We start from the raw sequence: 26,785 nt of genomic DNA, 5'->3' as shown, positions 1-26,785 counted from the left end.
CTGCGACACTTGTGAAATTTCTTGAATTCTTGTAATTAGATGCGTTAGTGAAACAAATTTAACAAGGAAGTTACTTTTGTGATAATAAATTATATTTCTACACGTTATCAATAACACTATTATATTTTTACAACTAAACATTTTGACTGCATAATTACGACCAGGATGATATTAATTTTTGCGATTTGTCTTTGAAATTGGCAAGGGTAGAAATTGGAAATACCTCTTTTGGGACCCTTTAATGACGACGAAACGATGTCGTGGATGTGGACAGCCAGGATGCGTTTCCCACCGAAGCAGTGAGAGAGAAAATTGAAGCAGATGAGCCATGGCCTCCACCGCATCCACTTTTCTATCCCTACCAATTTTCCTCTCCTCTCCCAATCCAAACTCTTCCAAGCTTCTTCCTACTCTCCGTTGTTCCTCATCTCCGACGTTCCTTTCATCCACCACTCCCTCTCGCCGACGAACACTTCTCATTCCGAATCCTCTCCACCAAAATCGTCAAAAAGCCATCTCAATTCGGAGGCTCCATGCCACTTCTGAAGATACTTTAGCCTCGGATTCCGCCGCACTGGTGGAGAAATCGCAAGAGATAGTATCCACCACCGACGACGGCGTTTCCACCATAATCTCCGTCCTCCTCTTCGTCGCTTTCATCGGTCTATCCATTCTCACAATCGGAGTAAAATACTAAAATCATTTCGATCGAATACCTCTTGAGTTTCATCTGTTCGGTTAATTAGGGTTTCTATATCGGTTGTTTGTGTATTTCTGGTTTCAGGTGATCTACATTGCCGTGACGGATTTCTTGCAGAAGAGAGAGAAGGAGAAGTTTGAGAAAGAGGAAGCGGGGAAGAAGAAGAGTGGGAAAAAGAAGAAGGTGAAAGCTAAAGGTGGACCGAGGGGATTCGGGCAGAAGGTTGAAGAAGAAGAAGAAGATTGATGATATGGATTAATACGAGAAGCAAATTCTGGAAATCCTATTGTTGGTACTGTCTAATTTTCCCATGAATTCTGATGAATTTGCTTCCCGTTGTTGAATTAGGGCATCGTCATTTTTCTCTGATGAATCAACTGGACATCCATTTTTTTTCCTTTTTTTTTTTTTTTAATCTGTTTACCTTAAACTATAATTAATTCGTATGCAAATTATATTTTTGATGTACCTTAATTCATACCTTCTTTGTTCGTAATCCTGTAAATAGTCTTTATGTTTGAGAGAACTCTTATAAAATGATTGGATTAGATTTTAATTATCTCCTAACCATAATCCATAATTTAACATAATCACTACAATAATCATCTTGATATAACTTTTAAAAATTCTGGCTTCAGAATAATTAATTTCACCGTGAATCCAGAATTGTCAATCTTGCCAATATAAAAGATCTCACGACCTCACTACAAGATCATTACTCCGTAATTTCAAAAATTAGAAGATTACAAAGCAAAACCAAAATGAATATTAATTTAATTAAAAAAATCGTGACATTCCGTTATAAATTCAATTTTACATTTCTTTTACAAAGATAAGCTTTAGTTCTTAAAAAGAAAAACAGACTTCAAAATTCAGTTAATATTAAGACATGGATTAGAATGTGATTAGTTTAACTTTTCAAATATTTAATTTGAAAATAAATCAGAAATTACAAAAGACATGGATTAGAATGTGATTAGTTTAACTTTTCAAATATTTAATTTGAAAATAAATCAGAAATTACAAAAGACATGGATTAGAATGTGATTAGTTTAACTTTTCAAATATTTAATTTGAAAATAAATCAGAAATTACAAAAGATGATGGGTTTGATAATCAACTTAAAATATCTTTTGAAATGTTTCAAATTGTATTTTAAACGGTTTTTACAAAAATGACTTTTCGAAAGAAAAAAGAGAACATTTTTTCTCTAATCAAACAGGCCAATTTATTAAGAACAAATTTTAAGGGTTTCTCTGTTACATGAGTTTTTATAAAATTTTGAAGTCTAAACTTAATTAATCAGCAAATGAAGGAAATGAAAATAAAATATCCAGGGAGAAGAAATGGCGAGTAACTAACAGAGTTGAAGAGGAAAGAGTGATGAAAATAGCATACATGAGAAGAAAACTATGGCCTCAATAATCTAACATAAACAGCTCTTCTTCACATGGCAACATTTTGTACAGTCACGCTAAAACATATAGAAAAAGAAAAAAGAAAAAGGAAAAAAAACTACCTCAACATTTTAAAGTCATTTACAGGAGAAAAAAAACTAAGTATAGGCAGGCAGCCCTTTTTTTATCTCGTCCGCAGCAATCGGGTGCCATTCAACATCGGTGCCGCGAAATTGATCGATTTCTACGTATAAAGCAGCTTAAAACTACAAATGTACAGGCTTCCTTCCAAAGTACAAACAAACAACTTGTTTTATTTTCAATCAGCTCATACCTGTCTTCACAGAGAGGTTGAGGTTGAGGTTGAGCTACTGCTCTAGATGATAAAAGGGAAAAGAGTGGAAAGAGATGAAGAAGCTCGCTCGCTCGCTCTAGCGATTGCTTCGGTTAGCTGTACACATTTTCTTTCCTAAGTCACCAAAGAAGGGTGTGGAGAAGACTGAGCTGCAATTCTCCTTTCTGCAAATAATTCATATGGAAATGTTTGTCAACAATTCAAACACGTCTAAGAAGAGTTGTTTAGCGTTGTTACGTAAAAGGTTTTGTTAAAGACGATAAGGAATGTATATACCTCCAGCTGCAACGAGTTTCTCTACGCGGGCAACAATGTGCTTCCCGTATGTATATTTCTTCAGTGCATTGAGATGAACTTTGATTCGGGAGAGAATCAATTCGCGCTGTTGGTCGTCACAAGTCTCAAGCACTTTTTGGACAACATAGTTTGCAAACTGATCTTTCATCATTGCCTGAAATAAGATTCAATAACAGATGATGAGGTAGTGACTCGTAAGAATTCACATTCACTTTGTATTCAATTGAACATACAAATTCATGAGCGGGCGAGAGAGATTATCACAACAGTGCATAAGAGATGAATGTTTAGCACAACAAACCTGAAGGGGCTCGTTTTCATCTGTAGTTCCAAGCATTTCGCTCACCAATAGCTGGCGTTCTGTAGGACCGCCAAAGGTTAAGCATTTCTCAACAACGTTAGAGGCAAACTTTTGCTGACTCATTTGAACTATTCTACCAGCCAATTCCTTGATAATTGCAGAACGCTCATGAGGTTTTCCATGCTCCAATACATGCTGTTTAGGAGGAGAATCAGACAAAGTAATTAGGGAAGGGGGAAATAAAAAATCTCCAGATACTGATAAGATCGTACAAATTAAAACATCCAGAATATCTTAGCTTTTTCACACTTGGAGCAAGCACTCCAATAGATGAAATCAAAGAGTTTAGCTTGCACATTATTCATGTAACTAAAAAGTAAACAGAGCATAAAGTGAATTATCATTGCTTTCAAAAGAGTTCGTCTAGAAGCATGAACCTGAACCACATAATTTCCATATTGATCTTGCGCCAACATGCTAACAGATCCTAGAATTTCCTCCATAACTCGACTCTGAGTAGTTTCATCCTTGCAGTGCTCAAGAACTCTCTGTCAAAGGGAAAACATATCAGCATAGTTTTCACCAGTCAAATCAACTTGATGCTGTAAGGAAATGAAACATTCAAAAAGAACCTGTATCACACGACACCCATATGGGTGAGTTGAGAGTGTCACGACTTGATCAAAAAATGTTGAAACTATAAAATGGATCGCTGATTCTGGGACACATTCTATACACTTCTGTATAACATGATTCCCATTCTGATCGCGTACACACCGCATGACATGTCCATCAAGCTCCCCGACCATTTTAATCTTTTGGTCCAGATCTACTACTTCAATTGCCTGATCAATTGAGTTGACATATATTTATGTGACAACCATCAGTCAATCTCATTACATGATTAGAATGAGTATTACAAACATCAGTAAGTCACATTATGAATAGCAACCGATAATGAAGAAGCAATAGTTGAACTTCATCAAGGCTCCATTCATTTATTTTCTTTTCAGAAAGGATAATTTAGCTACTCTTTGGTGACCATATCACCAAGCTGACATGTCTCTGTCTCTCACAGAAACATATACGTTGCACCAGAAAGAATGTACAAGAGGAGGAAGAGGATTAGAGTCCAAACCCAACCTAAGACAAGGGAGACTACTACCAAAAGCCTCCACACCAGACTCAAAGTGTGTTTCTCACTGCAAGTATTAACATTTACATAGATCGTTACAAAAACGTTAAATTTCATTAGCTGATTTAACTGCAACCATATTAGAATATTGCTAAATCAACTCTTCAAATCTTTAACAAGGCAAAAAACTTAATGTTGCACTAAAGTGACTGAAATTGTTTTAAAAAGGATATTGGATTCAACAGTTGAGAGAAGAAAATACAGGCATGTTGTTCAGAAGATAATATGCATTCCAGCTTAAGATAAGCAGTACCTTCTGGATCACTCGACAACCATACATCTGAAGACTCAGTGTAAGTACATGACCAAAAAGCTTATTGGCCAATTCTCTTCTCTGTACTGCAAGTCCATGCTCAAAGAACTGCAAATGTACTCTGGTAATTAGCAAATAGAACGAAAGCAAGGTACTAAAACCAGAAAATAATGACAATTATCGTTCAGAAAGGACTAATTACCTTTTGAATCACATAATTACCAAAGACATCAGTCATCAGAGCAAGAGCTTGAGGCATAATTTCCTGATAAATCATATTTTTCTCATCAGCAGTAGCTGTTTCAAGTTTTTGTTGAATGAATCGGCTCCCATATTGATCCCCACTGCTCATAAAAAAGTTACAGAAGAAGAGAAAAAACACTTTAGGATGGGATTGTGCTGATAAACCACATATAATCAGTTCAACAAGCAAGATATATATACAGACCTGAATTCAAACACATGACCGGCAATTTCAGAAAGTTCAAAACATTTTGTCTTATTGCTCTTGAACTCCTCTAGTAGAGAAGATGAAAAGCTTTCGTTGATATTTCCAACGTCCAGATGCCAAGGACCCATAACACCACCTAAGTTCCTCGTAGCCGAAGGATAGCGCAAATGAAGATCATTGTGCCGGATAGGACTACCAGGTCCTACAGGCGAGTTAGAAAGGACAGGACTAGCCATAGGACTTCCAGGATAAGACATGTGAACTCCAAAAGCTGGATTACCAAAATAAGCATGATGATTTGAAACACCAGACTTACCACTGAATGGGACACTATATTGTGATTTTGGAGGTGATAGTAGGGCCCCCACATAAGCCTTCTGCAGTTCTAGCTGATTCATATATGAATTGCCCAGATAATTTCTATCAAGAGAAGGATCATTTAAGGCACCTAGTTGCGCTGCATATTCAGATGTCCTCAAGTATTGAAGATAAATGGGATCGACAAAGGATGCCTGAAGAGCATTACCAGTCATTTGACCTCCCAGTTTACCAAGGATGTGCGAATCGGGAGCAGAAGAAGTCAAGTTAGTTGCAGAAGCTAAACCTCCACCAAGAACTCGTGACTCCAAACCAGAGGCTCCCATAGCTGAAGCCGAGGCAACATTTTCAAACAATGTTGGTAAATTACCAGTGCCAAGTTGACCAGGCATCATAGATGCCAAAGGTGGACTAATTGAGTACCCACTCAGGCCAAAGTTCTGATAAGTCAAATTTGTGCCATCCACATGCTGATACTGAGCTCCATTGTTATGAGATGAAGCATGTGAACCACCTTTCAAGAACGAGTTCGCAGTAGGAACAGAAGGCTGTTGCAGTTCAGTGTGCCTGTCTCTAGAGGAGTTGTGTCCCCCACCATTGTTGTCATTTAAGTCTGAGAATGAAGATCTGGGTTGACCCCCAGACTCGACCTTCTTTGCAAACGACTGTTGCTTAATATGATTCTGACCTCCTTGCAAGCCATATGTGTAGCCTTGTTGGTTATTACCATCTTGTTTGATTTGAGATAGCAAATGGCCTTCTTCATTTATGGTGTCATCTGGTGACAAGTTCATACCAGATAAAGCTGATACCAGATCTGAAGACTCATTGATTCCAGTTGAGACTCCATTAAATGAATTTGGGCTTGCAATGTTCCTTTTTTCAACAGCTCCAACTCTCCCGCCTCCAATAGGGGTAAGACAAGGACTGGGAGCCCTTGCAACAAGCTGAGGATCAGGTGTATTGCTTCTTGACAATGAAGCACCCACGGCTGCAGCATAAGTGTACGAAGAAGGTGCTCCAATACTTTGACCAGCAGAGGAGCTCTGACCATTTGCACCCGATCGCATCACTTCAGAAATCATCAACTCATGACGCAAATTGGCTAGCTCGTCAGTAGCACCTATAGTCTCAACATTTTCCTCAAAGGCATTGCGGCTGGCTGGACGGGATGGCAACCCAGTAACAGGAGTTGTGCGTCCCATGTCATCCTGCAGAGACATTAGATGCTAAACCACTTGGAAAAAGACCAATCTGTAGTGGAGACTTCTTAAAGTTCAATTATTTTGTAAGAACCGGGTTCACATCACAGTAACATGCAACAAAAGTACAAATAATGCCAAACTCAAGAAACACGAGCAAAATGGGATAAAACAACAAGTGCGGGAGTTACAATGTTGGAAAGAACTTGATACTTTTTCGAAAGCCAACAAGGATAAAATTTTATACAAAAGCATATAACCACTTCAAGAACAAATTCAATCGGCCAAAATAACCATGAGTAGCGACAATATCAGTAATAACACTAACAAAATTAAATTGGACTGATCAAACCGATTAAAATCAATAACTCAAAATCAAGTCAAAAGAACAAACCATTAACTTACACCCAAATATTATCAAGTTATAAATTTCAAAATATGAACTCAACACTTCTAGTTTACTGCAATGTTTGTGAACCCAGGACAATATACTCCAATGCTCAAACTGACTACAAAACTGAATCCAGTAAAAGGAAGCAATTTACCTGAAAGATTTCAGCTAGACTCTTTTGTTTGGTTCCAAGTCCTAAACCAGGCAAACCAATCAACCCGTCACCACCCCACTCAGTGGCGCCACGCCCTTTGTCCAACTCAACCTCGGTTGCTTGTTTCCTAGCATTAAACCCAGGGGGCATAGAAAACAGGGATCTGTTGACATTATCTGCCCCAACATTCGACCTCCTTGTATCTCCAATCCCTCCCAACCCCAAATTTGCCCCTTTCAATCTCTGCGCAGACTTCCAATCCTCCTTCGAAATCAATGGAGGCGGAAGCCTAGGATTAAGATTCACATTTGAGTAATAGTATGATAAGTAAGCTGGATCAGACCTAAGCTGTTCCTCTGATACAAAACCATTCCCATTCTTAGAACCAGTTATCTCTGCAAAGGCATTAGCAGAACCAGCAATCCCACCAAACAGACCACCCACCGCACTCAAAGACCCTTCAACAGTCGGCGGAGCTGATCCACTTCTATACAAATTCAGCTCCCGTTCACGATCATCAGCCTCTTGCCGACGCTGTTCACGAAGCAATAAACCTATCTCCGTCTCTAATTCATCACCAAACGATCCTTCGTTTCCACCAAACATCGGTCTAACCCTTCCACCCCTATCTGATCACTGCCCTCAGAGCAAACCTCAAACCAAAAAACTAATCCAAAAAGAGAGAGAGAGATAAAAATGAAAAACCCTACAACAAGAAACCACTATTTACAGCTTGAAAAAGTATCCTAAACTAATCAAAACCAAAATTTCCTTTCGTTCCACCAATTCCCTAACCCCAAAGCTTTACAACCTAACCATCAATTCGAAACCCAAAAAGAAAAATGTTACAAAAAAACATTTAAGTTTTCACTACAACCTAAATTCTCTCAAGATACACAAAATTCTCTAACATAATCTTCATGTAATAACGACAGCAGCAACAGCAAATATAACAAAACGGTAAGAAGTTGAGAAGAACACGGATGAACAAACAAAAAATCAAAAATGAAAAGTTAGATTCCCGGAGCTGAAATGAGATCAAGAAGAAGGATTGAAATATAGAGAACAAAGACGGAGACAGCTGAGATCAATCCGGCGGCGATTGCTACAAACGAGAACCCTTTTAGGGTTTTATTCCATTTGAAGGTGAGATTAAATACAGTGAAGGTAAAAAAAAATCATTTTATATATATATGTAATTTATTTTGTAATATTTAAACAAAAATATCTGAAAAAAATAAATATATATTTAAAAACAATTTAAATTTGGGTGATTGACCTAGCGAAGCAATGATAACTGACTGATAAAAATAATCACATTGGAAAATGAATTTGTAAAAATGAGAATTTTGAGAGAGAAATTTAAAATTAAAAAAAGAAAATAAATAAATAAACGATGAAGATGAGTTCTTATGTGTTTCAGACAGGAATCTCCAAATGCCACGTCAGTTCCATTGGATTCGACCCGTACCGTATATATTTAGAACAGTACAGGTAAAAATCCTTAAATATACACTTCTTACTTCGGTTTTTTTCCCTTTTTTTTTTTTTTTACTGTTTCATCCTGCCCTTGTCTTTGTACTTAAAATACTTTTAAATTAACTTTTTATCTCATTTGGAATGTATGATGTGGCTTCATTTTATTGGTTTAAAGTCCAATATTTTTGTTTTTGTTTATTTTCTGCTTCCATTTCTTACTATTTGTAATTTGATATATTTGCTACCACAATTATTGTTATTACATGAAATTTCAATGTCTTTTTAAAGCCAAAATTTATTATCACATGTCAATGTCAAATTTTAATAGAGTAAGTGGTAGACTACATGAAGATAGGAGCAATCTAGCCAGCACCAAAGTTTTTCTCTTATTTAAATTATTTTATAGCTTGTCAAAATTACGTTGGGAGTATTGTTTTTAAGTTTTTATATTTTTTATAGCTTTAATTTGTACAATTAATTGTTTGAAAATAATTTTTAAAGAAGTATCGACTTATCTTTAATACGGGTTTAGGCATGTTATGACTTGGAACAAATTTAAATAGGGTTTAAGGAACTTGAGCTCTCTTCAATTTAAAAATGCTTTATTATGTATGAGTTTATTATGTCCTGTAATTCAAAAATAGGATTTGGTGGGTTTGATAAGAGCTACGCTTTTATTAAATAATTGAAATGTCTAACTAAAATGCATTAACTAAAAACCAATGTTGACTGAGAGAATAACAAATTTTCAATGTATTAACAACTATTTATGAGATGGGCTAAAGTGAACTATCTTAATGTAATTGACATAACTTTCTTCTCTTGAAGTCGATGTTTCAATCTCATGCGTAATTGTACTAAAAAGACGATTTATGAGACGGTTTTTGTTGTAATTTGGGAGATATAAACAAAATGGTACATTATGTTTTGATTATTATTTTTGGAAAAAAAAATACTTATAAATAATATTTATGTGCCAACATAATTAAGTGAAATACAAATTATCTTAAAAGTTGGTAATTTGATTCTCACCCTCCCAATAATTATCAAACTAAACAACCTATTCATGTAAAATGATTTAAACTAAACTTAACCTAACAGTGATGTATTTTGATATAAAATTTCTATTTTGATGTAATTAGTTAACCAATTGACCTCTCCTTAATCGCACCTAACTTTTTTAGGTAAGAGTTTGAAAAACCTCCTTTACAAAAAATAACAAGTGAGACAATTAATAAATAATGTAATAAAAGACCTTTTTATAAAAATAAAAAAATAAAAAATTACAACCTTTTTTTAAAAAAAAAATTCTAAGTTTTAGATGGAAAAAAAAAGTTTGTAATGTTATAGAACCATTTGAATATCCAACTATTTTGCTAATGGTGATAAATATAGAAGATTTATGATTTTGTTGAATTTAACTAATTAACAAAAGATGATCTAAAATTGGTTGTGAATGGGACTAAATGGGAAGATACAAGTAAACTTAGGAAGTGATAAAAATAGGTTAAGATTTAAGGGGAAAATATGAGATAAACTTTCAAAAAAGAGAAATACACGACCAAACTTGGCATTGAGTTAATTAGTGCTATAGCTGTTTTTTTCTATTATTGAGTGTCAACTGGTTTTAGAAAACAATAAATAACTCGTGGGCTATGAATTAATTCATACAAGTTGTGTGCTTTAAAATATCTAATTAATTTTATCAGTTAAACTTTTGTTTTTTTAATAAACTTTTCTTAATGTTTCTAATATAATCTCTTTTATGGAGTTCCAATAAATTATCTAGGGGCACTGGCAAAAGGAGAAAAATAAATATATTAATTAGGCCCATAGTCTAGATTTATTATTTTTGTAAAAAATATAAAAAGTAAACTCAACCCGCGTGATACATTTGGTACACATTTGATGCACCTGATACGCATTTGATACATTCGATACACTATTGTCTTAGGTATGATATATCGTTAATACACTCATGTCTTAGGTCTAATACACTCATGTGTTACTTCAAATATATATTGATTGATGTTTGATACACTGCTTTCTTATGTCTGATACACTCATGTGTTACTTTAAATATCTATTGATAGATGTTTGATACACTCATATCTTAGGTCTGATATACCGCCGATATACTTGGAATACTTACAATTTCACTTTCGCTTCCCCTTACCCCTACTTCTTCCCTCACCCCATAACCAAAAAGATTCGAATTGCATAAATTGAAATTTCCTTCTTCAAGCTTCAACAAAACAAACACATATCAGTTTGATTGAATCAATGTAGACTGACGGATGACGCCAACGGTGTTGTGGCAGTCAACGGTGCTAAACAAAGAGGAATAATCATGAGGGTGGGGGAGAGAATAATCGAAGGGAGAGAAAGAAAGTGGTGCTTACCAGAGCTACATGGCAATGGACAAAGGAAAGTGGCGGCGCGGTCGACGGCCGACAGAACGTGGTAGCGGGCGGTGGACTGATGTGTGTGATAGAGATAGAAATTGAGAAGGCGAGAAAGAGAAAGACGATTGTATTGGTGGAAAATGGTATATATAGAACCTAATACACTAGCAAACTGATTATTAGATTCAAGCATTGCTAACCATATTTGCACTTTTCTTCAAGAAACTAGTTCTTAGACTCAGCTTTTAGAGAATGAAATGATTTTGAAGGTGGGAACGGGTGAAGTCATTTCAGCAGAAGCAGTGAGAGACATCAAGTTATATTTCAGAGATTATTTCATTTTACTAAAAAATGTACATTATGTACCCAAAATGAAAATAAACTTAATCTCCGTATCTTGTCTATAGAAAATATGTATAAAGTAACTTTTGAAATCAATGAAGTATTCATTTCTTCAAGAGGTGTTCATATTTGTTATGCTAGACTTGAAAATGACTTGTATGTATTAAAACTGACTGAAGCAAAAACTGTTGGGTTGTATGTCCTAAAACTCGCAGTTTGTACAGTTAAACATATTCTATTATCAATAAAGATGTTATTCGATATCACTTCAATAAAGTTGTTATTGAATCTATAAATTACACTTATAAAGTCTAAATCCAATAAACTAAGATCCATAACTATTATTTGAATACTTGAACTTTATGTAGATACATAAAAGTAGATCAGGTTCGAGTAAATAATCAAAATGTATAGTATACGAATAAGGCTAGGTGTCTTATTCTAGTAACACTATCGGATGCGACCCACTATGTAGTTATTACAATTTGTTGTAAGATGCTACAAACGAAGTGATCCTGATTCGTTCATGTATTGACATGAGGAGTGGGTGCATCCTATGCAATGAGTTTGCGTAAGATCAGACCAAGAAATAAATCACTCTTACTTTATAATGTTATTTACTGTTTGAGACTGACTATTTCTCTTAGATGACCTAGGTAACTCGATCTCAATCCTGAGCTAACTATCAACTCTTGTTTATTCGGGATTGTCCTTAGATTTGCATAGGTGAAGGTTGACTTAACGGCACCGGCTAAATAAGCCTCCTATTTTAGGGGTAAGACCAGGTAGATAGTTGGGGACATAGAGTGGAACAAGGAATTCACGCCCACCCGATTTAGGGATAGAAGAAAGATTGCTCTCTCAAGTACTGTGAATGGTCGACTTACTGATTATGGTTAAATCAAGTGGACACAAATATATCTACAGTGAGAAGAGTGCAACTATCGAGCTATAGTGGTGTGACTTGATAGTTAACGAATACTGATTAATTTGGTCTAAAGAGTTTTAGCCAATTAATCTTAAATCGTTGGAGCTTATGATCTGTAGGTCTATAAGATCCCTTTACTAGCTCATAAAACATGAACACATTGAATTAGTAAATTGAGTGAATTTGGAATGATATCAAATTGAAGTGTTCAAATTGAATTTCAAATTGAAATGTTCAAATGGAAATTAGGGTTTGAATTCGAATAAGTTCAAATTCAAATTAAGGTTTGTATAATTATATATGATATAATTAAACGTTTAATTTATCGAAATTAAACAAATTGGAGAGTTTATAATATTTAAATATTGATTTAAATATTAATTACATGAATAAGATTCATTTTTAAAAAATTAAGTGTGTGATTAATTTAATATTTTGATATTAAATTGTTATTTAATTAATTAATTATGTTTAATTAATTAAAAATCAAATTTATTTTCAATTTCAATTCAATTTGAGAAATTGAATTTTGATGTTTTAAATTTTAATTAATTATGAATTAATTAAACCATATTTTAGTTAATTTTTTAATTAATTAAAATCTGAATTTAAAAATACAAAAATAGGAAATTGGATTTAAGTGGGATCTTCCCATATTTTCATCAAATTGAGATGTTCCTCTGATATATACACACAAATCTCATTTTCATACATGCAATTGAGGTGGCCTTGAGTTGTTTTCTTCAATGCCTACATGAAAAGAGTGGATAAAACACTTCAATCTGTGAGGATTGGAAAGAAGGAAGTTGGAAGAACTAGAGGAAAAAGTTCCAGCTGAGTTCTTCTCCTTCACCTGAAAACTCATCCCTTTCTCTTCACAAATTCAGCTCAATTGTGAGTTTCACCACTCAAATTAAAAGTTGAGAATAGTAGAGAAGATCTCTTGGTGGTTCACTGTTGAATTGGAGCTAGAATCACGAGAAGAGTAGCTTGGAATAGGGAGAATTCATCAAAGGTATATTTTTGAGAAACACTCTGCTTAAATTTCTGTCTAAGTATGCTTTTAGAACTCAAATTAAATGTAATTGGAATGCTTATTGATTCTATTTGCTTCCGTTGCATGTTATCTTATCCTATTAATTGGTATCAGAGCGTGATTTAAGCACGCAATTAGCGTTAATTTAAGTTTTGGTTGGTGTTTTTCATAAGCTATATGAAAATGATCAACTGATAAGGTTTTTTATGAGTTTTGACATTGTTTTCTCTTCAATTATGTTGTAATTCTTGTAATTGACTCTTGATTTATGGGTTTTTATGTGTGATTAAGTGTGTAATTCAATTGGATTCATTAGAGTTGCAATTAGGATGTAATTGAAGAAAGAAGTGAAGAAGGTCGAGTAGCAGGAACTGGATTTTCAGCCACTACCCAATACTCGATGCTCGATGCCCTATACTCAATGGTATTTAATGAAATACTCGATACACGATGTGAAGGAAATCGAACACGAGGATTTCTATGAGCAGCAGAATAGATCATTCCAAATTATAATCATATATGAACATTACAAATTATAGTCGTAAACAAAACATATGGTTATGCATTCATTACAGAAATTACAACATAAAAATACAAATTAACAAGGAGAAATGCTACGAACGTTTGTAGACTCGTCTCCACGCTTCTTGCTCATGAACACTCGAACAACACGACCGCTACACAGCACGAACACCGCGCACTCGTCCTCTGCGATCACCTCGGTCATGAACACCCCAACAACACGAACGGCCTCCATAGAACCTCGACGACGTCGAGTTAAGTATGACACCATCAAGAAGGCTACCTTGGTATTCTCGGTATGAGAATCCAAAGGGTGGGCTCTGTGTGGACTTAGATTGAGGTAGAATAATGAGGAATCAACAATCATGTACACGATTGGGCAAGTGGGAGAAGACTAAACCTATCGTATAGGTCGATGCCCAAACGTTTAGCAAAAGCTAAGCGATCGTCTAGCAAAAGCTAAGCGATCGTTTAACTCATTGCTTAGCAGCGTTTCTGTCGCCTACAAATACTACATGGTCGTTTTCCTTTTTCAAGCTGTCGCTTAGTAAATCGGTGTTTACTTGACAACTTCCTTTCTGTGAGATTACGATTGGGAAAAATCTCCAAAACAATTTTTGACAAAAAAACTTACTAAAAATAGGAAAACAATTTTCCTTTTATCTCACGGTTACCATGAACCACCAATAATCTCCCACTCAATTGGTTATTAAAGACAAAGATTTAATTATCCAATAACTAATATTATTATAAATATAAATGATAACCAACTTATCATACTATATTTATAACCTATAGTTTTAATATTTCATCTCATGAAACATATAAACCATAGTTCTTTTTCTATTCCATGGTACTCAATGTAAATCTCATTTACATCAATCATCCACTAGATGTATCTCATACATCATACTGATCATATCATATATAATCAAAATACCTTTTGTCAATTTGAACATTTCAAATCAATACCAAGAATTGATCCTCAACGGAATCCATTGAGCTACCAATAGGACCTTATGGACCTATAGCTCAAAGCTCCAACGGTACGTGAATAACTAACTAAACTCTTTAGTCACAGGATCCACCATCCGTTAATTGTCAGACACTTTACTAAAGACCACAACTGAACTCTCCTTACTACAGATATATTATGTGTCCATCTTAACCAATCAGTAGTGCGACAACCCTTCACAGATCGCTCATAAGTATAACTCGACCAATACCGTTATGTCCTTGTAGTTACATCTAACTTCTTAAGTATCACTGATTCCTCTAATGAACATAAGTCATAGTCCTACCATGACTGAGTCCTCTCTTCCAAAGAGAAGTTGTGACCAATATGTTCAAGTCCTGGAATCAGCCCTTAAGGGAGCAATCTCTCTACTTATCCCTACTTCGGGAAAAGAGTGAATTCCATCTTGTGGATTGAGTTCCCAGCTCCCAGATCAGACAAGTTCCAAAAAGGTAGGCATGTTGAGTTGGAAATCTGGTCACTCTCACCCATACTAATCAAAGGACTATCCCAAAGGCAAGTATTCCCAAAACACTCAAGATTGAGGTTGTGTCACATATGGTCGTTTAGGTGAGATGTAAGTCTCTAGTATCAACAACATTATATATAAAGTCTAGTCATCTCGTGGTCCGGATCTTATACAAACTTTTTGTATAGGATACCCTCGCTCGCACGTCTCCACATGAATGGTCAAGGTCTATCATCTGTAGTAGTTTACAACACTTGCAAACCTCTACAAAGCGGGTCGTATCCGTAGTGTCACCAGGATTAGGTATCCCACCTTGATCCTTATACTACAGACCTATTTAGGTTATCAATTAAGACATGATCCACTGTATATCACACATACATGCTTAAGTTCACATAAGATAACCATGGAGCTTTGTTTATTGGATATGAGTAAATGCCAGAATGAAATAACATTTATTTTATTCATCAAACAATGTGTATCAATACAAACAACAAGGAGAATAAGGACATCAATCCCAACACGATGCCATACTCGATGAGCAACTCGATGGTATTTTGTAAAATACTCGATGCACAATGCCATACTCGATGGTACTCGATGCTTATACTCGATGGTATTTTGTGAAATACTCGATGCATAATGTTGTACTCGATGGTACTCAATACTCATACTTAATGGTATTTTGTGAAATACTCGATGCATGATGCCATACTCGATGATACTCAATGGCATACTCGGTGGTATTAGTGAAATACTCGATGCACGATGGTACTTGACGCTTGAAGGCATACTCGATGCTTGATGGACTCGATGGTTTTTGTCTGGTTCAACCCATTTTTTAGCATTTGAGGTCCAGTTCAAGAGGTTCAGGTCCGGTTCAAGGTAGTTCGAGCAATCCAAAAGTTTTTTGCAGCTAGTTTTTGCTGATTTTTGTAATAATTAGACATTTGTTTGCTTGAAAATGCCAGAACTAAAACCATATCAGTTTGTGTTTAATTATTTATGCATGTGATGTAAGTTATAATTAAATAAATCTTGTATATGTATATAGTATGCCATGTAGATTTAAAATCCTACCATAGGAAGCATGTTACATGCATTGAAAGTATGTTATAAAGTGTTATAATATATAATATGCATGTATAGGGTTTCAAATGTTTTAATATAAATGTTATATTAAATGTTGAATGCCTTTGATGTATGTTATGGATGTTTAGCATGTCTAAAATTATGTAAGTTGTTATAAAACTGGGTTAGACATTTAAAATCCATAACAAAGATAAGTTGCATGTTCACGTAGGTTAACCACCTGTTTTAATAGTTAAAATAGGTCGACATCTTGTAAAATTTGGTTACAAACTCAACCGGTATATAATATCCTGTCAAAGGCTGGGGATACTTAAGTTGACGGTCTACGGAACACTTCCTACATGGGGATTATGGCTGAATAATTGAGCATTGTTAACCAGTTTTATGAGCAATACGTGAGTGGTGTGGGGTTTTAAAACTGGTTTATCACCTAGACATCGTAGGTTAAATCCAAATATAAATGTTATACTTGGATAAACACCTAGAGTTAGGTTGTTTAATTAGTCAGAACAAACCTGAGTAAAAATATACCTAAACAAATAATAGGACACTTCAGTGGGAGTTTAATAGCATATATGATATGTTATTAGAACACTTCAGTGGGAATTTATTAGAATGCTTCAATGAGAGATTAATAACATATACGATATATTAAATTTAGCTCTCGCGTCCATAAGAGTTCACATCGAGATTCATGTTTCGCTTCGTGTCGATTATGAACCTCGACTGCTCCATTCAGAAAGTGTTGGCATGAATCAAGATCAGGTGAATAGGGGAAGTTGTTCATAGTAAAATCAAAAGTGATGTTTTGATTTTAAATCTCACGTCCTAAAATGTTCACATCATGAGATCCGTGCAATGCTTTCTGCCGATTATGAACCTCGACTGCTCCATTCGAAAAGTGTTTGCATGGGGGTCAAGATCAAGGTGAATGAAGGGAAGTTGTTCAATGTAAAATCAAATATACGATATATTGATTTCAACTCTCACGTCCCTAGAAAGTTCACACCGTGAGATTCGTGCAACGCTTCATGTCGATTATGTACCTTGATTGCTCCATTCGGCAAGTGTTTGTATGGATCGAGATCAAGGTGAATGAGGGAAGTAGTTCATAGTAAGTGGGTGAATGATATGTGTCAACGTGTCTTGCGGTCTCTTCCATTTGTTTCGACCGTGAGGTTCTTATGTTGTGCCTGCTTGTCATCTTTATGTCAGCCTTGCTAGTCATTTAACGATGGCTATCCCCTCAGAGGGTTGTAACATGGGATTCAGAACAATCAAACTTCAGAAATGGATTGGATTTCTTAGGTCGTTTTTTAATCTTGACTTTTCAATTCGGTAGCATCAATGGGGCCGACCTCTAAAGTCTAAAAATGGAGGGTTACACTTATGGAATTACTAAAGTGTTGGTAAGTTCTGAAGGAAAAAAAAAAACAGTAGCTAAATGACTATCGAAATATGAGTTATTCTAGAGATATTATTTAGTCAAGAATGTCTTGCTTTAGTGAAGGAGTATTTGACTGCCCATTGGTAGCACTTATTTTGACTCACTATAATATCGTTGCAAATAAATAATGATTATGGGTACATTATTACTTTTGCTAAAACTTGATTTGGATTTAGTTGTAAGTTAATAATAAGAATATGTTTAAATTTTCAACATGTCGAATTCTTCTAAAATACTCGCTTCTTCTTTAATTAATGATAATAACAATTCAACATACAAATTACTAGCAAATGATGATTCAAAACAAGTTTTAATAGAGGATTGTCCTCTATCTCCCAACTCATCTAAAGTTTTGAACAATATAGATGAGAATGAAAAATTCGAATGACAGAGTAAATGCGATTTACTAGTCATCGAGACATGCTTAGTGGAAAACGATAAAAAGACCTGAGTAATAAATTCAGGTGCTGCTAATCACATCTGTATTTTCTCTTAGGAAACTAGTTCCTGGAGACAACTTACAGAAGGCGAAGCAACCTTTAAGGTAGAAACCAAGGAAGTTGTTTCAGCTAAAGCAGTGGGGGATATGAAGTTATTTATAGGAGGTAGGTACATTTTACTTGAAATGTTTATTATATTTCTTCTATGAAAAGGAATTTAATATTCGTCTCATGTTTGCTAGAACGAAATTACAAAGTTTTTTTTTTAAAAAAAAAAATAATGAAGTGTTCATTACTTCAAAAGATACTAATATTTGTTCCGCAAAATTAGAAAATAACTTGTACATGTTAAAAACGACTGAGGTAAAAGTCGTTTTAAACATAGAGATGTTTAAAATCTAAGACTCAAAATAAGAAAAGGAAAGTTTCTCTAAATGCCTATATTTGACACTTAAAATTTGGTCACATAAATCTCAACATGATTGAGAGATTGGTGAAGAATGGTTATCTAAATCAGTTAGAAGACAATTCATTACCGCCGTGTGAATCATGTCTTAAGGGTAAAATGACTAAAAGATTTTTTTCTAGAAAAGGTCTTAGGGCCAAAGAGACCTTAGAATTGGTACACTCTGACCTTTCTGGTCCTATGAATGTTAGAGCTAGAGGAGGATATGAATTTTTCATCAGCTTTGTTGGTGACAATTCAAGGTATGGGCATATTTACATAATATATCATAAATCCGAAACATTTGAAAAGTTCAAAGAATATAAAGCTGGGGTTGAGAACCAATTAGAAGTTCCTTACTGATTTGGAAGTTGTTCCAAATATGTCTTTGCCTGTCATACTTTATTGTGATAAAAGTGGTGTTATGGCAAATTCTAAGGAACCTAGAAGTCACTGAAGAGGCAAACACATAGAATGAAAATATCATTTGATTCGGGAGATCGAGCATCAAGGTGATGTGATTGTCATGAAGATTGCTTCAGAGCACAACGTTGCTGATCTGTTTACAAAGGCTCTCACGGCAAAAGTGTTCAAGGGTCATCTAGAAAGTCTGGGTTTACGAGATATACGACACATTGTCTAGGGCAAGTGGGAGATGTTATTTGGTATAGTGTATGCCTTAGTTTATTGTATTTTTGTACTTTATTTATATTGTACATTAGTCTCCCTAAGCTTTAGGACAAGTGAGAGATTGTTGAGAATGGTGTCCTAAATCTCCTTGTAATCTTGTAGTTTGTAAACTTTGTATAAACATATTGTTGTTAATAAAATAAGTATTATTCTATAAGCATACTTGATCCAATAAACTAAGATCCGAGATTATTTCATGTAATTTAAACAAGTATGTAGAAACATACAAGTGGATATTGTTTAAATAATAACCTAAATGGTCTGTAGTAGATGGATAAGACTGGGTACTTTATCCTAGCGACACTATGGATACGCTTGCTATGTAGATGTTACAAGTATTGTAAAATGCTGCAAATGATCTGATCTTGATCATTCATGAGGAGACATGTAAGCAAGGGTATCCTATACAAAGATTTTATATAAGACCAGACCATGAAATGATTTGTCTCTTTATATAACACTATTAATAATAGAGACTTATATTTTACTAGGATGGCCATAGGTGACATGACCTGAATCCTTAATTGTGAACTCCTGCTCATGAAGGCGGTCCTTTGATTTGTATGGGTGAAAGTGACTAGATTGCCAACTCAACAAGCCTACCATTTTGGAGATTCGTCTGACTGGGGAGCTGGGGAACACAGCTACACAAGACAGAATTCACTCATTTCCTGATGCAGGGGCAAGTAGATAAATTGCTCCCTTAAGGCCTGATTTCGGGTCTTGAACATAGTGGTCATGCTCTCTCCTGGCCTGAGAGGGACTTGGCATTGCGGGACTATGACTTATTGTTCATTAGAGGGATCAGTGGTACTTAAGGAGTTAGTTATAACTACATGGGCAAAACAGTATTTTAGCCCAACTATACTAATGCGTTATTTTATGAGGTGAAATTATGGATGAGATGCGGTGATGGAATTGCATTGAGCAACAAGTTTTCTCAGTGGAATCTAAGTATAAACCCCACTAAGTTTCCTGGTAAGTCCAGGGTCGAACTCAGGGACTTGGGAAAACAATATGCGGTGATAATTTTTCACAAAGACTTTGTGGTAACCGGTAACTCAATAGTTGTTTGGTGTTGTTGGTTGCGGTAATGAAATAAATAAATGCGACGGATTGGAGAAAAGTTTGATTATACGATAGATGCACTGAGTATGCGGATGAACGGGTTGAGAAGGTCTTTAACTTACGTTACCTGGGAATGCATCAGACTATGCGATCATGCTACACTCATGCAACAGCAAATCATTTTCCAATGCAAATGCGGTGCTCTTAAATCTAGGACGCATGTGTTGAATGCAAAAGTGTCCATAGAGCTTATTCCTAAGTCTCTACTCTTTTCCTATGCGATGATGCAAGATCCACACAAAGACAAGGTGACCGCACACAATCATATTCTATCTCTAGGATGCATACGATGCATTAATAGCAAACAGTACTTATTCCTAAGCTCTTATCTTTTGATTATGGAGCTGACTCTCCCGAGCCTAGATTCTAACCTGACTTTTCCAAGCCTAGATCCTGTCCTTAGATTACCCTCCCAAGTATCTCTAATGGACGAATGAAGCATACATAATACAAGATAATCACATAGAATGAAGATCTCCAATTATGCTAGCTAAGTGCTTCTCAACCCATTCAACATATTTAGCTACTCATGCGTAATAAACAGAGAGTGAACAGATATAGAGAAGTACATTCCATTTCTATAAATGAGTTTGAGTACAAAATAACAATGGAAGATAAGGATAGAGAGTATGGTAGCAATCCATTGCTTCCCAAGATCTTTACACTATCAACTTTATTCGGTTTAAAAGATATTTCTGCTTCCACAGGAGCTGGCCCTCTCTCTGATCTTGAAGCTTTCGGCACCCTCTCAAGTTTAACGGAACGATCTATCGGTACAATCTCCTTCTCTTGCTTGCGCCTTAAAATACAAAGGAAAACTATGGACAAGGCTAAACTATGAAAAAAAAGAACTGAATTGCTAAACTGTCGAACTCCTTTTCTGAAGGTTGCCTTTGGTATTTATAGAGCTTTCAGGGTGGACAGCGGCTTCTCTCTTATAATTGCACAGATGGGATGACTTTAATTCTTTGACTAAAGCGCCGAATATTTGTCACCGAAAAGCTGAGTGTACTTGTTATCGTTAGCAGCTTGTCAACTTACTTTGGATTTGGTCGTCATCAACTTTCTGTCCCATCGTGATTAATTATGCCTTTCACCCATATGCGCCCACCAAGTTGCGCCGGCTCTATGCGACAATCCTTCTTGAGTAGATGTTTGTGAGCATAAATCACCGCAAAGCCTTGCGGTAATGCTGCACTCGTTCGTTGATTTCTTGTGATCACGCTTTTCGCCTTGCGTCAATGATATTCTGCATAAAAATACAAAAGTTAACTGATTCTATGCGATGGACGCATGCGACCGCAATGTTATAAACTTAATGCTTTTTGGACGCAATCTAGCATATTTTATCAACGCAAACCTTCATTGCTTAATATCTTAGCACTGTAATAATGTGCATTTCTGCGCATTATCACGTACTTACGAGCAATTTGTGAAGGGTCATCGTCTGTTGATTTATTATATCCAATGGACATATAAATTTATTTGTAGTGCAAAGAGTACAACTGTTGGTCCTTAGTGGAGTGAGCGGCAGTTAACGGATGTTGGATAATTTAATTAAAGAGTTTAATTAATTATCCGAGTACCGTTGGAGCTTCAATCTACAGGTCCATAAGGTCCCCACTGTAGTTCAACAAGGATTTAATTTTTGGATTAATTTGAAGTGTTCAAATTATTTGAGAAAATTAATTATATATGATATAATTAATTATAATGCATTTGATACATTATGAGATGAATTTAAATATGATTCAAATACCAATTATATGAATGAGATTCATGTAATTAAATATAAATATGATTTATATTGAGAGAAATAAAATATTTGGATATGATCCAAATAACATTTATATGAATGAGATTCATATAAATAAATTTAATATAAATGTGATTTATATTAAATGTCACGTATAGTTGTGAGAGAATAAAATCTATAGTTTATGTTATATTTGATATAACATATAGCGTATATATATAATAAAGTAATTATTATATATTTTATTTTATTTTATTAATTTTTTTGAAATTAATAAAAAGGGAAGGAGTTATAACTCTCTCCCCACATTCTCTCAAGAAAATTAACGTGTGATTAAAGAAGTTGAGAAGATCATCATCTTCTTCAATTCTCACAGAGAAAAAGTGTTCTCTCCAACAGAAAAGTTCTCTGTAGAAACATCATTTTCATTCTCTCCATCTCTTTCCCTCTTCCAAGAATTCAAGCAAAGTTCACAACTCTTGCTTGGATCCTTTAATCCCAAAGAGAATACAAAGGGTTCTCGAGTAGTGGTGTTCGTGTGTGAAGAAGGAGATCCGCGAGGAAGGAGTTCCGTTCGTGGCTTGAACGAGGGATTCTTTGGAGAAAGAGTTTTTCAAAGGTAAAGGTTTCTAAAATCCTTTGTATTTTTTTTTAAGCATGTTGTAATTTTAAGTAAATGCATATCTTTTTGTTGTTTTACTGTAAAACTTTATGTTCAATAAAAATGGAATTTGGAACGATCTTTGCTTCCGTTCAAATGATTTTTTCGGAAAATTTTCTTCATGAGTTTTATGTTTTTGAGGTGTGATTTTGTTGGGATTTGAAGAGATGAGTGTGGATTCTTGGATCTGATTTGACGAGGAACAAGTTGCCAAGCCAATATTTGATGGGTTTTCCTCTAAATTATCATCTTAGAACAAAAGAAACAAGCATGGTGAAATGACTACATATTCTATTGTAGTTTATGGTGAAAACCTCTCAAAGTAGCATTTCATCATGCAACTAAGGATGAATTGAGTATATATTCTATAGTGATTGAGTATATACTCACAATATCCATCTCTCTTGTATCTTCTTGTCAGTATTTATCTTTGAACTTATAGTTTACCTTCATAAATTGGTTGAATTATCTCATTCTGATGCAGAGCTTAGATTTCTTGAAGTTTTCTACCATAAGATCTACATGGTGTGAGTGTGAGAGGTTTTTACATGACTATTACTTTATATCACCGACGTATTGTTTTTAATTTTGGCTCTACTAATTAGTTTATGCAAAAGGCATTTTCATTGGGAAGTCCTAAAATTAGGACTCTGTTCCTTTATTGGGCACTGTTTGCATTGGTTACTTTGTGGCCTTTGTCTTACCTCATTTTGTCCTCATTTTTTTTTTTACATATTCCGGAAGAAGAAAAAAATCTTGGTCCAAATGATCGTCCAATCCAAGTGTACCATTTCACTAAAGACACGCTCAGAATCAGATGGTAAGTATGAAGCATACTCTTGTCCATATCTGGAAATCATTACTAGCATTGCAGAAATGAAGCTATATTTTTGTTGTACTGCTAATAGATTTTTATTTTAAACTACTTATTGATTTCCATTTTTTGTTTTCTAAATTATATTTAGTTTATTTAAAGGACTTTTTGTTCATTAGTAGCTGATTTTGAGATTTTGGAAGAAAGATTTTGGATATTTTGAAGTAGATTGAACTTAGAAGTTAATTTTAGTAAGTTCATCTTTAGTTTTGCACTTTAAAAATTGAGGGCAAGATGCAGGGTTTAAAGTTCATTATCATTATAAGGTTCAAAGCTCATTACTAGATTTGAATATGGTTGGATATAAAAACAAAGTATGAGTTCCAACCTCGTGTTTGTATATTTAACATGTATCATTTCCACTATGTTTTACATCTATTTCTAGTGTTATGTTTGTGTAAATTTGTGACATTTGATACAGAATGGATTATAGGACACAATGGCTACATTTATGTGTGTTCATCTTTCTAGATCTTGTAGTTTTGGGGTATTATTTCATTGATGTAGGTGCTAAAAGCGACGAGTTCAAGGTGGACTACGTTATTCTTGTGGAGGCGGGAGCATAGTAAGCGAGATTTGGTTAGGATTACTTTATATGCGATTGATAAGTGTAATTTTTTTTTAATTGTTTATAGAGGGGATGAGGGTTGATTGTACAATAGGAAATGTATTCATATGGGGGTTGATAGTTGTTATACTTTTGAAATTGTTCATATGGGGTTGACTATAATGTTGGAATTGTTCATATGAGGTTTTTGTTGGGAATGTCCTAAAACTCGCAGTTTGTAAATGTTAGAAACATATTCTTTTTACCAATAAAAGTATTGAGTATTTCATTCAATAAATTATTATTGATGTTGCATTTTGTTATAAAACCCCAACAAACAAATCCATGGCTTTAATATGAATACTTTAACTTTATGTGGAGACATAAAAGTGGATCAAGTTTTAGTATATAACCAAAATGATCTATAAGTATATGGATGAGATTGGACACCTCATCCTGGTAATACTATTAGATGCAGCCCACTTTGTATACTGATGCAAATGATGTGATCCCAAAATCATTCATGCAGAGACATGCGAGTAGGGCATCCTATGAAAAGTATGTTTGCATAAAACCAGACCTCGAAATAGTCACTTTTCTTTATAACGACCGTTTACTGTTAAAAGTGACTATTTCAAATTGGATAACTTAGGGTAACTCGATCTTAATCCTAAGCTAACTATGAACTTCTGTTTATTCGGGATTATCCTTTAATCTGCATAGGTGTGAATAGTCCAACAACACTGCTCAATAAGCCTCCCATTTTGGGGATAAGACCAGATAGATAGCTGGGGACATAGTCCTGCAAGATGGAATTCACTCATACCCGACTTAAGGTTAGTAGATAGGTTGTTCTCTTAAGTACTGATTCCTGGTCTTGAACAACAGGGCCCTACCCTCTCATGATCGAGAGGATCATGGTTTATTAATTAGACTATAAACCAATTGTTCAATAGATGATCAGTGGGGGCTTAAGGAACAAAATGTATTTATAGGGGTAAAATAGTAATTTTGACCTAGCAGTAAAATACGAATGACTTGTGAATGATCGACTTACTGATTATGGTTAAATTGGACATAAATATATCTACAGTGAGGAGAGTGCAACTATCGAGCTATAGTGGTATGTCTCGGTAGTTAACGAATATTGATTAATTTGGTCTAAAGAGTTTAGCCAATTAATCTCAAATCGTTGGAGCTCATGATCTGTAGGTCTATAAGGTCCCTCTACTACCTCGTAACATTATATCTTGAATTAGTGAATTGAGCGGATTTCAAATTTTTAAAATCGTAATTAGGGTTTTGAATTTGAAGTGTTCAAATTCAATTTAGGGTTTGGTTAATTATATTTGATATTATTAAAAAATTTAAATTTGTCAAAATTAAACATATTTGGAGAGTTTAAAATATTTAAATATTGATTACATGAATAGGATTCATGTATAAATTAGGTGTTTGATTAATTTAATATTTGATATTAAATTATTATTTAATCAATTAATTAAAATTGCTTAATTAATTTTTAAATAAATAAATTATTTTTCAATTTCATTTTAAAATTTAGTTTTTGAATTTTGAATTAAAACTATTTTTGGTGAAAATTAGATTAAATTGAAAATAGAAATTGGAAAACAATGAGTTAGTGGATTAATCCATAGATCAACACCAATCTCACTAACTTGGTGTTGATTGAAATGTCAATAAGCATTACCAAGTAGTGGTTGCATGCATATTCTTCATAAATATGTTGAATTTCAGCATTGAAAAGAAGATTGAGTGTGAATTTCTGAAATTCTGCCGAAGCTCTCTCAAACCCTCCTCCCTTCACCAAATTCATCTCAAACTGAGATTCTACCTATCAATCCAAGTTGGAGAATAGTAGAGGAGATCTTTGTGGTAGTCTACTGTCAATTTGGAGATCCAATTCGTGGAGAGGAGCTGAAATTAAAGAGTTATCATCAAAGGTATAACATTCTTGAACCCTCTTTTTTGAAAATGGTTTTCATACATGTTTTTAAACTCAAATTAAGTGTAATTAGAGTGTTTATTGATTCTGATTTTTTCCGCTGCATGCTTATTTACTCTATCAGTTTTCCATATTCTTTTAACTTAGAAATGCTTCATGAGGTTGTAATATTGACAATGTTAAAGAAGTGAACTTTTAATTAGATATTGGTAGAAATTTGGTTGATATATAAGATTGAAAATGCATATATTGTTTATTTGATTGATGAATGTATGTCATATATATACCAAACATGGTTGTTGGATCAAAATACAGGAGTAATTATAGGTAAAAACGTCAAGATTACAGTTTTTTTTTTTTAAAAAAAATCACAAGTAGGCTTGACATGTTGAACGTGTCAAGATTATAGATATTCTTGACATGATTAACAAGTCAAAAACTCCCATATTCTTGACATTGCAAAAACGTCAAGTAAAACTGTTCTTGACGTTTTTTATTTGTCAACGCCAATATTCTTGACATTTCAAAA

At 34.5% G+C, this 26,785-nt stretch overlaps 2 protein-coding genes across 3 annotated transcripts; one reads left to right on the top strand and one right to left on the bottom strand.

Moving 5' to 3' along the window:
• The first annotated feature begins 232 nt into the window (after positions 1-232).
• On the top strand, positions 233-1,178 carry LOC120088501. The gene is made up of 2 exons (XM_039045850.1): positions 233-685; positions 785-1,178. Exons 1-2 carry the CDS (start codon positions 329-331, stop codon positions 944-946), a joined length of 519 nt encoding a protein of 172 aa, XP_038901778.1. The 5' UTR covers positions 233-328; the 3' UTR covers positions 947-1,178.
• Positions 1,179-2,066: 888 nt separating this feature from the next.
• Positions 2,067-8,181, bottom strand: LOC120087850 (pumilio homolog 2-like). Of its 2 annotated transcripts, XM_039044794.1 has the most exons (10): positions 7,015-8,181; positions 5,266-6,478; positions 4,947-5,151; positions 4,701-4,842; positions 4,499-4,606; positions 3,683-3,895; positions 3,488-3,598; positions 3,051-3,245; positions 2,729-2,903; positions 2,067-2,616 (listed from the first exon to the last, which is right to left on the bottom strand). In XM_039044794.1, the coding sequence occupies exons 1-10, from the start codon at positions 7,618-7,620 to the stop codon at positions 2,567-2,569; spliced, it is 3,018 nt and encodes a 1,005-aa protein (XP_038900722.1). In that variant the 5' UTR covers positions 7,621-8,181; the 3' UTR covers positions 2,067-2,566. The 2 variants fall into 2 exon arrangements, with proteins under 2 accessions (XP_038900722.1, XP_038900721.1); XM_039044793.1 differs by having other exon boundaries at positions 4,947-6,478.
• Between the last annotated feature and the right edge of the window lie 18,604 nt (positions 8,182-26,785).

The sequence above is a fragment of the Benincasa hispida genome, chromosome 10 (genome assembly GCF_009727055.1).
Source record: "Benincasa hispida cultivar B227 chromosome 10, ASM972705v1, whole genome shotgun sequence".
Classification (NCBI taxonomy): Eukaryota; Viridiplantae; Streptophyta; class Magnoliopsida; order Cucurbitales; family Cucurbitaceae; genus Benincasa; species Benincasa hispida.
The sequence above is the reverse complement of the archived record's forward strand: the minus strand, read 5'-3'. Positions and strand labels throughout refer to the sequence as shown.

Bases quoted from the DNA above. Each gene is read 5' to 3' on its own strand.
- LOC120087850 (XM_039044793.1), bottom strand. From the start codon at position 7,620: ATGTTTGGTGGAAACGAAGGATCGTTTGGTGATGAATTAGAGACGGAG. The intron at 4,843-4,946 runs GTCTGTATATAT...TTTTATGAGCAG, and splicing joins GGTCATGTGTTTGAATTCAG to TGGGGATCAATATGGGAGCC. The intron at 3,599-3,682 runs GTTCTTTTTGAA...TCCCTTTGACAG, and splicing joins ATGGGTGTCGTGTGATACAG to AGAGTTCTTGAGCACTGCAA.
- LOC120088501 (XM_039045850.1), top strand. From the start codon at position 329: ATGGCCTCCACCGCATCCACTTTTCTATCCCTACCAATTTTCCTCTCC. The intron at 686-784 runs GTAAAATACTAA...TTCTGGTTTCAG, and splicing joins TATCCATTCTCACAATCGGA to GTGATCTACATTGCCGTGAC.